Below are 11511 nucleotides of genomic sequence, written 5' to 3'. Positions count from 1 at the left end.
CATCTTTTCTCACGATCGTGACTTACTTTCTGTGATCTACCGCAACACACACCGTTTTTATACCTGTGTGTATGCCTTGATTATGCATACGGTATATAAAGGCAGGGGTGCCTCTTCCCTGCCTTCCCTTTTTTTGTGAATGTTGACACTTGAGTAACAATCATACAGATTTGCCAGGCTGCAGTGGCCATGCTCGTAACTGCTACCACGTAACATAATATAGTGTCGTTTATCAGAAATTAGCCTGTGCAGCCAACAACACTTCAGCTCTGTTGAACTTTTTTTTGGAGGCTCTGAAATTATGGTTCTGCCAAGTCCGAATGTGGATCTTCGCCCCAAGTAGCTGCCAACTACTACATAAATAATTCCATGTAAATAAACTTTGTTGTGTCACTTCACAGGCAAGGACTTCTCGAGACCCAAATATGTTTATACACACAATTAAATAGTCACTTCTCCAAAATATGTCGCCATTAATTAACGCTAACAAATATTTCTCTGTATCACCTGCGCTCATCCCAACCACAACGGCGTTAATAACCACGCTCGCATCCACACCTCCGATATATCTGTCAGAGCGTATGGCGGGAAAAGGATTAGATAAGGAGCGGGGAATTTACGATGGGTGTTTAATTTTCCTTTTTTGACTGGCGCAGCACCTTGGCGAGAGAATGATTAGGAGACATTATGGGCTTCAATGTGAATGCTAACATCCATCGAACGTGGTAATAAAGCAGCAAAAAGATGATGGGGGTCATCAAACAGCCGAATGTCGAATATTCCATTTAAGAGTTTTGAGATATCGACCCCCCCCACTCCCTCACCCGCGCGCACTCACACAAAATAGAGGTAAACCCTTTCTGCAGTGCTCAAGACAGAATATTACATCTGCTCTGAGTGAAACATCCCATTAAACCCACATAAAATGGTAGCTATCTTTGTGGCTGGGCACGAGCGTAGGGAGCAATAGAAGTGCTTTGTTGCCTTAGGAAGAAATGAGCCTGCAGTGTACTCAAAGGGGTTCAATCGCACCCAAAATAATTCTTTACGAGGCCTAAAACACAAGAAAAGTGGACTTGGGAATTGCGTACTGGAGTCTTGGGCTGGAATCGCAGTTCACAGATGCCGGAAGATTGGCTGTCGGTCTCTATGCAATACAGATGTGAAGCACTTGACAGAAATGATTCTTCAGTAGATGCTCTCACTCACATTCGATTTGCCCTCGTATCCCTTTTTTTTCATGAGCAAACTTAAGAGAGCAGAAAAACAAACAAAAACTTTGCCATCTGTCCGGGTTACTTGCTTCAAGGTGAAGCTTATTTGAACAAATTCCCTGGTAGGCATTGGTCAACATAATTGCCCAAAAGTAGCTGTTTCAACAACAAAGCAAAGACTTTATGTTCAATTTTCCAGAATTTTCTGTACGTCCTGCCACAATAGTTGTGTCAGCCAACCCTGCCGCAAATAGCCAAATGACCTGAGGAATTGGAGGCCACCCAAACCTAATAGGTAATCCCTATCGATGGCGATAAAGCACTTGACTAAATGAAGCTCCTCCCCCTCACTTCCACGTTGGTCCTTGGCGTAACGTTCCACATGTTCACAAACATTTGAAAAACGGTTGAGCTTCAAGAGAGCCTTTGCACCGCCTGCTCAGGCTCTAATATCAACATTTTACTGGAAAGACCAAGTTAAAAAAGGGATACGTCGTTAACAATCTCAAGACAGCAATAACGCATGGCCATATTTTATCCTCAAGGGCTGCCCGATGATTGAATAATCCGAGTTGGATGGAGGACACTCGGGATAGAACGTAATGGGATATTGATACAAGCGAACGGCAGTTTGGAAGCTCAATAAAGACAAATGAAATGTGGGAAGGGGGTGACGGGTATGAACCAAGCCAAAATGGCAGACGTCCGCGCCAAAAAGTGGCCAGCTATATTTGCGACATCTGCTTTTGGATGAGTTGATTGATTGAACCCAGTTTCGCCGTCATGGATATATTTGCAATGTCGGAGGTGGGATTCAAACCTGCAACCTCCTGGTTATTGGACAATGCACTTGATGATCAGTTGTATGTATGGTAGTGGGCGTGGAAAGTGGTACTTCGAAAATGTTCAATGTCAGTCTCATTGAAAATGAATTTGGGGAAAAGTTGACATTTAACGTTAAATTGTGCAAATACTGTAAGTAATGTGGAATCAGATGGTATGTACCCCGGGAGGCATGAATTTTTAAAGCAAGTTGAAATTTGAAAGGTGTAAATCGGAAGTATTATGTGGGAGTTGTTTCACGGCAAAAAAGTGTGGAGAATAAAAATCACAATGACGTATATGGGAATGCTACAGCATTCCCACAATTAGCTGAGATTGACTCAACAGCACCTCTGCTGGTTGCAGCCAAGTAGCGCACTCCCATTTTTTGCTTTAATATCAAATCAATTCCAGCCAATCGAAAGAGTTGTTAACACTCAATTGATCCCACATCTTGAGCTGAAACGAAAAAATGGAATTGTGCAAACATAAAGTCAAAGTAGTAAAATAGGTAAACTGTAGCCTGACATTTAAGCCCCATTTAATAAAGAACAATAATAAAAAGACGAACTGACAGTGTAGAAAAAATAATTAGCTTCTGTGCCCTTGCGAGTCGGGTGCAATTGTGGGCTAATGTTGCCAATCGGGTGGTCAGGCTTTGATTAAGCTACCTCTTAGCGCAGCACGCCGAGTCACCTCCACTCCCAATCGGTGAAGCGTGGCTAATGCCCCCCCCCGACTCCCGCTTGCCGGACGTTCAGCGGGGCGGCGTGACTCCTCGCTAACGAGCAGGAGACGGACACCGGCGAGGACGCGCGAGCGGCTTAACAAGGCCTGTAATTATTACACATTCGCCACTTCTCATCTTACGCCCTCCCTCCCTCCCCCCCTTGCAGGCTCTCCTATCGCACCGGACAGGACACGGCCAACTGCGACACATGCCGGAACAGCGCATGCATTATTTACAGGTCAGTGGTGCAATCCCTTCAAAGACACAAATGAGCCGTCGTTCCTCCTTGGGGGAGCAACAAGCAGGTGTGGAAGTGACAGGATCTTGGCGGGGAGGCATGAAATATTAGGATATGGGGTTTGAGGTTCGTGTTAAGTTGCAAGCAGTAAGGTAGAGGACTTTATAGATTCTTGACATTAACTCATTCAAGCCCAAAAATGTGTAAGTAAGATTTTTAATATGTTATCTTTCACTCTCCCAAAAAGGAATTTCTCTGTTTTTTTTTTATGTTTATTTATGCAAGGGTATACAGACGGCTTTGATGCAGCTTCTGACACGAAGCGGTGGCTTAAAGCAATGGTAGTTATTACAAAAAACGGCCAGCAGGTGGCAGAGTATAAAAGATCAACAAGCTCTTTTAAACAGTGTGTTCAACAGGAATGTGAATATTGATGAAACTTTGCTACATTATAACGCTAATTGCTGCAAAACGGAAACAGATAGAAATATACTTTTTTTTCCTAATAAAAGAAGAGACTCTAATCTTTCTTTTGGTAGGTTCCATGTTTTTATAGCAATAGAACACAATATTCCGTGGGTCTTGCAAAATCAGTCAACATCCAGTAAAACAGCCGGGAGCGAAGGGGGTTGCTTCAGTAAAAATGGCTGGGAGTGAATGAGTTCATTGTGGAAATTGGTATCCTGGTATTATCTCCATTGGACCAACACCACCCGCTCTGGAGAAGAACTTTAGATGGTGTTTTCTCAAACTTTCACCTGACAAGTAATAAAAACGTCCAAGTGAGATTTTGATAAGGGACTGAGACACAGTCTGGGCATCCATACTGAGTTTTGCAACATACAGGGCTAAAGTTTGACGGCAAATAGCAAGGAAAAAAAAATTGGGAGGATTAAAGAGCGCAGGGACTGAGAGGCGATCGATGAAACTACTTTTAGTGGTCGCAGCTGTTTTACTCTGTCAGCTTTTTTTTTGCCTCTTAACAGTCATTTCAATCTTGTTTCTCTCGCTCTCTCTTTCGCAACAAGCCTGTGACTGAACGGACTTGATCTGTGCTCAGAAAACAATGAGGGCTTAAACAGAAGGAGGTCAGGGTAAGGTATTGTTGGGTTTAGGACAGGGTTCCCCAATTCCGGTCCTGGAGGTCCGGAGTCCTGCAGGTTTGAGATGTTTCCGCCTACCAACACACCTGACACTGAGGATCAGGATCATTATCAGCTGATTATATGAATCAGGTGTGCTAGTGGGCGGAAACATCTAAAACCTGCAGGACTCCGGACCTCGAGGACTGGAATTGGTCAATATCGCCGGTTTTGGACCTCGGATGTGTTGTTGCCGTTAAAGGGCCCGTGTTAGGGATATGGTTTAGGGCTTTGGGGTTTAGTGAAGGGGGGTCATTGTTTAGGCTGACGTTAGGACAGGCATGGGTAAACTTGGTCCTCGAGGGCCGGAGTCCCGCAGCTTTTGGATGTTTCCCTTCTGATACCGATCGTGTTGATTGGAATCAGCTGCGTTGGAGCAGGGAAACACCCAAAACCCGCAGGATCGAGTTCGCCCACCACTTCGTTAGGAGATAGGGTTAGGGATGTGGTCTACGGGCCAGAGTTTGGGATTAGCCCTAACACTTGAGTGCAGGAGCTAAGTCTTAGCGTTGGGGTCTAGAGTTCCAGGTTCTCTTGAAGAGCTAGGGCCAGAGGTTGGCGCTGGGTGCTACAGTGACATTTTTGTCTCTCTCAACAATCACCGGGAACAAAAATAGGCTTGAGGTGAAACGCGCGGGGTCACGTGAGATTTGCGTGTGTAAAGTCGCGTGTGCTAAAATCACGTACGTCCCCGGAGGTGAACAAAGTTTGCGAGCGTTGGCGCGGCAATGCGACGCCAGCCGGATAACAGCGCTGATGTTAAAGACACAGAAAGAGGGGAGGGGGGACGGGGACGGGGACGGGGACGGGGACGTGATGACTTTGGACAAGTTAGTGACACGGAAGCTTGCGAGGTATTATGAAATGAGTCAGTACAGTGTTTCATGTTTAATCCGTGCGATTCAGGCCCGGGGAAGTAACGTGCCGGCTCCCTCCGGTGCGCTTACTCTTCATCTCTGCCGTGTCTGCTTGAGTAAAGACAGACTGCGACTCTCTGGAGAACATTGCTAACCTTTACTGTGGGCACAAATTACAATTCCGCTTACAAACTTCAACAACTCAATACCGAGTGCTCTCTTTGATATTCTTGGCCGATAGGAATGTACCAATTGATTTAGAAGCGCGCCGCTTTTGTGTCTAAGCATTATTCAGGTTGGTCAAAGAAGCGGAGTAATGCAGAATTCAATATCACAACATTTCGCCATCAATGGCGGTGACTGATATGAATGGGCAGTAGTAAACCCGAAAATATACTTTTCCAGTGCAATAGCAAGCTTATATGACCAGGTACAAAAAAGCATGAATCAAGATTGGCTCCAGATCGTGATTACACTCAATCATAACATATAATCGGCAATGCATTATAATTGGAGTAAATCGTATCATAACTGGGATGAATCGAATCATCCTTTTTCAAAATTGTAATTACAAGTTACGGCGGAGTTCCGTTCCCACGCTGGCGATGTAACCCGAATTTAGACTTAAGTTGGATTTTCCCGTTAAAATCGATATTTCCATCAAAAATACTTTGTACAGTAATTTTTTAAAACATATTTGCGCGGAAGAGCCAGAACCAATATTTGGTGTTTCCGTACGGACATTCATTGCTAACGGACGGCAAAGCGGAGCTAATTCAAACTTAAACACGGAAACGTCGTAAAGTGGATCGGTCCAATTTTGATAATAATAATAATAATAATTGGGTTACTCTCGATCCAACTGTTTTTAGTGTCAGTGGATCCCACACCATGTTAATACTTGGGCGGCCACCCAAGAACTTTTCAAGAAAATGTAATAAAAAAAACCAGTATATTATAAAAAATCAAATTAATGTGTCGCGACCAGATATACCGTAAATAGCGCTAGTTCGCCGTCACTCATCAAATCATGTTTTTTTTTTTAAACGTGTTTCCGATATCGTAAGCCCTACAAGTTGTCGTTGAGAAGTCCGATGTGTTTTGACTTCTATTGCTACAAACCATTTTGCTATACCAGGAAGGATCTGTTCAGATTCGTTGCGGCACTATTAAAAACAACACTTCCTCAATCTGCCACACGCATTCGAAACACTTCCTCTCTCTCCCAACCACGTGCAGAACAACAGAATCCCAAATAAGAGTCTCATTTCTGGAAACTTTACCCGGGTTTTCCTATTAAAAGGTCTTGTGCACAGTTATAGAGATCAGTGTTGGTTTTGGAGAAAATGGTGTCGATTGGACACAGACTCAAATATAGCAAAAGCATTGATGCAGGCTGGAGGGATTAAAAGGCAATCGAATTAGCTCCATCTCCATGAAAGCTACCTCTCCGGAGGTGGAAGAACACAGGAAGGAGGAAGAAGCGCAGCCAGGTTAGCAAGCAGAGCCGTGACGGAAAACAAAAGTGCGCGTGGGTAGAATGGCTGCCATATAGTCATTGCGGTGTTCATCTTATTGTAGTTGGGCTAAAACGTTTTGGACTAATGTAATATATAGTTGCATCACAACCTATATGGAGCGAGTCAAATCATATCGTTATTGGAGGCTCGCTCTAATTTGATTCATTTGTCATTTAAAAAATGGACTATTTGTAAATAAGCTAAATTGTGAAATGGAGGTGCGTGTAAATAAATACATCGGGATCAGTAAAAGTAGAATTACGCAACTTAGCGTGATTGTATCAGATCCGATATTCAGCATTTATGACAAATATCGGCATCAGCCATTTTGAAGAATCATACGGCTGATAATAGATCCGTTTAAAAAAAGTGTTAACTTCAGGGAAGTAATTACTTACATTTTCAGAGATGCCGCTTGACGATGGGAACTCTCTGCACCTTCTGTTTTTGTTTAAAATTTAAAGTAAAATTTAAAAAAAATCGGATATTTTGAAAATTTGGAAAACTTTATTTACTGTAGAAAACAATTGGGAGCTATTTACTTCTTTTTTATTATTATTATTATTATTTTTACTTTTGAAGATCCCTCAACTTTTTGTTAGATTTTTTAAACAAAAGATGTCTATTGACCAATATTTTACGAATCCTAAAAGTTGTTCGATAAAGTTAAGAAACTCAAAAAATGTAAGAGCTGGAGTTTGCATTTTTTTCAAATGCATCCCTTTTAGGAAAAATGAATATCGGCTCTCGCCGTCTTTGACTACTAATAATCGGTATTGGCCCTGAAAAAAAACATATCGTATATATATATCGTATCGTACCCATATCACTAGTATCGTATCGCACAGGAGTCGCTTTGTACATGTTTACAAATGTGTCACTGGTCCATAGCACGCTTTTGTCTTTGGGTCAAGCCAATTCATTATGACGAGTATTCCAACACACGACGCCACACGCCATCCACATAATCAATTGATCAAATAACAGAAGCACGGCCCCCGCATGCAAGTCCGAGGACTTCAAGCGGAATACACAAACACGGCCGCCATTGCCAAGTTCAACTTCCCCCCCCCTTTTGAAGATTGCCGAAACCATATTGGCGGAATGCGTTATCGCCTTCATGCAGCGCGGCCGACGGGAAGGGATTCGGCGCTTTTCATACAAAAAGCGCGTGGCTTTGAATCCGAATGGGTGAGAAGAGGGATGAAAAGATTAGCGGCATCCGTGGCATATCGTCGGGTGATGTAATGCATCAAGGTGTGGAAAGGGGGAGGGGCGGGGAAAGACGGAGGCTGAACGGAAAGTCAATGAGGCAGATGAGAAGATTTGAACCCGTGGTAATGGAATTTTTCTGCACGTTGATGCGGTCTGCGGTGCCCCCCCCCCAGCTATACCGCGCCCCACTGCTATGTCACAGTCTTTCTGTCTGAACTGGACTGTATCGTGGTACCTCGTCTAATGAGCGACCTGCTTTTTGAAAAATGATCTGTTGCTCCACGTGTATATCATTTTGTGTGCTTGGAGTATTTTTAGGTCAAGTAAACTTCAGAGTGAAAGAATTACATTTAGGGTATTTTAAATTGCGGGTCAAATTTGACTTGACCATTACGTAAGCGTGTTTAACTCATTTGCTCCCAAAAACGTATACATATGTTCTATTTGAAATGTTTTAAGTGTCCTAAAGACGTATTTATACATTTTTTATGTCGTTTTTTAATGCAAGCGCATACAGAAGGCTTTGATGCAGGCTATGACCTGAAGAGTTCGTTTAAAGCAATGGTAGTTATTACAAAAATGTCTAGCAGAGGGCAGCAGAGTATAAGAGATCAACCAGGGCCATGTTGCAAAAAGCTCATTTACCCACAGTTTTAAACAGATTTGTGAATAATGATGAAACTTAGCTATATTCTAATGCTAATTGCTGCAAAACAGAAACAGATAGAAATATTTAACTCTAATCTTTCTTTTGGTAGGTACCATGTTTTTATAGCAATAGAACACAATATTATGTGGCCTTGCAAAATCAGTCAAAATCCAATAAAACAGCCGGCAGCGAAGGGGTTGGCTTCAGTGAAAATGGCAGTGTGTGGGAGGATGACTATTAAAAAAGAAATTTTACGGATTTTCACCTCTTGCAATTGTTTTTTTTTTTGAACGTATCGCCATCTATAAACGGGTTGACTGTAATTTGCAAAACATAGAGAGAGGCAGATTATAAGCGATGGCAATTAGGGAGCGACTCCATCGGTTGTTCACCATAGACTACAGTCTCATCCATCAGTGTCGTCGTGTCATTAGCGCAGTTGAATAATCTGAAGGGAAAGCATTGTTTGAATAAGCAGTGACAAAAAAAAAATATACAAATAGAACGAAGGGTATTCAAAAAGGAGTCTATTCAACAAGTCGATGAAAATCAATTAAGCTCCGCTAAAATCTGATTCAATTATAACATATGGCGGAATTATTACCATGTGCAGGAGGATGTCGCTTTTTGGGGTACGGGGGCTCGTCTGCAAAACGGTTACCATGGCGACAGGAGAAGGCATCGGCGAGCGGACGCTCAAGGAACAAAGTGAAGGCGGAGGATTAAAGGGGGGCAAAGCCGGGGAGATTTCAGGTCTGGCTGTGTCGTTTCCAGTTGGACCCGAGGAAAGGAAAAGGAAGTGTATCGCAAATTCACAATCGGTCTTCATCATATTGCATTGTAATCGGAGAATGGCATCAAAGTAAAAATGAATCCTGTCACATCGTAATTGGACTGAATTGTATCATGTTGTAGTTGTGACCCATTTCACATTGTCATTTTCCATTGTATATTTTTTGTAATAAGTAAATAAGAGCAGTACAGTTTAGTATACTGCGGGAACAAAAAACTTGAGTCCCACTCGATCATTTCCAGCACTTCACGTATTCCATTTGACATTCTGTGCTTTGCAATTGGCAACTTAACACTCCTGAAAGTCGCACCGCCCATCTTAAGAGGTATGAGTCAAAACATACGTTTGGCTGAAGATGAATGTCCGAAGTCTCAAAAGGACCAAATAACTGTTTTAAAAAAAGGAGGAAATATATCCATCCGTCCATTTAGCATCTTTTCGCAGCCCGACTGATGACATTTAGACACCGATAAGTGAGAGCTGATAAATCTTTCACGGAACTCTCCCTTCAAAAGATGGAATGATTATCTTTTCAGTGCACTCTTTTCAAACAAAGTCGCCACGCTGACCTTTACCTCCTAAGGGACCTCCTTCAAACTAAAAGCTGAGGTAAAACTGTTGCTATAGTCGCTTGTATACACGGATGTTAACAACGCGTTAACCGGAACACGTCACATCTAAATGTAGTAACTAAAATTGACATGTTTCACAATTCACAAACCTTTCTTTCTAGTAGGGCTTGGTATCGATTCGAATTTCCTCAATTCGATTCGATTTCAATTCACAAGGTTTCAGTTCGATTCAATTTCGATTTTTCCCGATTCGATTAGATATTGATTAATTATGAAACATCAATTCTTCTTAAAAGCTCAAGGGCATGATGAAAAACGCCACAAACAAATTCTATATTACATTTTGCGGAGGCCGCAAATGTTTAAATCATTCAATAATTGTAAATAAAGATTCTGAATGGTCTTAAAGTGCAATTAGTCAGGTCTTTCTTTCATTAATGTAAACAAATTGCCTTTAGAATTCTATTTTCTTATGAATTTATGGGGAAAAAAAGGAGATACTAAAATAATCGATTCATGGTTTTATGAATCCATATCAGGCTCAAAAAGGAAAATCAATTCGATATCGATTAATCAATTTTTTTAAACCAGCCCTACTTTCTAGTGTACATGGTTGAACTTAAGTAATGCTCAAATATGAGTTTGTCTTTGATGGACACCTGGAATGGGTCAAAATGAGCCTAAAATGGCTGATTCAGACCAAAATAGCAGACGACTTGTGTCTTTCCAAGCATTGGTGCTTGAGACTTTTTTTGTGGGTTTATGTTGGGGGCCGAGTTTTTAGTGTTTTATTGCGATTCGTCAAACCACCCAAACAAGCTTAAAATGGCCGCTTCAAACCAAAACGGCACACTTCCCGTCTTTTCTGCAGCATAAACATCAATTATGATGATTCGCTTCCTGTTATTATTTTCTCATCCCGTTTCCTGATGCCACCAAAAATGTAGCCATACTGGGTTTCTTGCGGTTTTGGAGCAAAAGTAGCGCATACTTGACTATTCATGTTGAAAAATTCCCTTCGATGCTTTGATCCAAACACATCATGACACAACACAGATTAATAGTCTTAATGATAGCATTAGATGCATCCAAGGTTTCCCTAATTAAACGCGCTCCTTCCGAGCGCTCGACTTCTGCTTTTAATAAATTGCTACCTGGCAAGTAGACGCAGGGTGGGATTAAAAGCAATTCTATGCTAATTTACCGACTGGACACAGAGTATAAATCTAAACGGCCGCCAGTGCATTAATTAATATAAAAATAACAGATTTCTAAATGAGCTCAAATGGACTTTTCTGTCCACGCAGGGAAATAATAACTTGTAGCCACGAACGGAGAGCAACAACGGTCTCAACAGTATTATGGTCTTACTCTGAAGAGCAAGGAAAAGCCTATTATGGTGATAGCGTTGGCGCATGTGTGTATGTACATTTGAGGGATTTCCGAAGAAAGAAAGAAAATGGCAGAAATGGATGAGAACGTGCCCCTCGGAGCCTTGGCATAGACGCAATTAAGGCTTTGTTAGCGATGAAAGGGTCACACTGAAATACTTTTGCGGCAACAGCGGCGAATCCTCATTAGCTTCTGACAAAAAACACGAGTCATTGATCACGCCGGACCGACACGTCGCGCTAATTGCAGCTCCGAGTTCAAACTACAATAACCTTTACCAGGCTGCAATCAAAATACAAATCGTGAGAATTAAAAAAGCTGCAAGCTGCGACGAATACGCCCGTCCCGTCACGCAACCCGCATTTGT

General features: G+C 42.1%; 2 protein-coding genes across 4 annotated transcripts in view; one reads left to right on the top strand and one right to left on the bottom strand.

The window, feature by feature from the left end:
• Positions 1-11511, bottom strand: part of dock1 (dedicator of cytokinesis 1) — a 90898-nt gene that overhangs the window by 41898 nt on the left and 37489 nt on the right. The gene's annotated exons all lie outside the window — the stretch shown is intronic.
• The window catches only part of insyn2a (inhibitory synaptic factor 2A), a 30035-nt gene that overhangs the window by 13180 nt on the left and 5344 nt on the right, over positions 1-11511 (top strand). For both annotated transcript variants that reach the window (XM_086065018.1, XM_086065019.1), the window contains exon 3: positions 2933-3004. In XM_086065018.1, the coding sequence (XP_085921144.1) occupies positions 2933-3004 (72 nt within the window). The remainder of the gene's footprint in view (positions 1-2932; positions 3005-11511) is intronic.

This window comes from Leptonotus elevatus, chromosome 20, assembly GCF_054856555.1.
Source record: "Leptonotus elevatus isolate MCC_2025b chromosome 20, RoL_Lele_1.0, whole genome shotgun sequence".
In the NCBI taxonomy this organism is placed as follows: Eukaryota; Metazoa; Chordata; class Actinopteri; order Syngnathiformes; family Syngnathidae; genus Leptonotus; species Leptonotus elevatus.
Note: the sequence above shows the minus strand (reverse complement) of the source record. Positions and strands in the feature narration are given on the sequence as shown.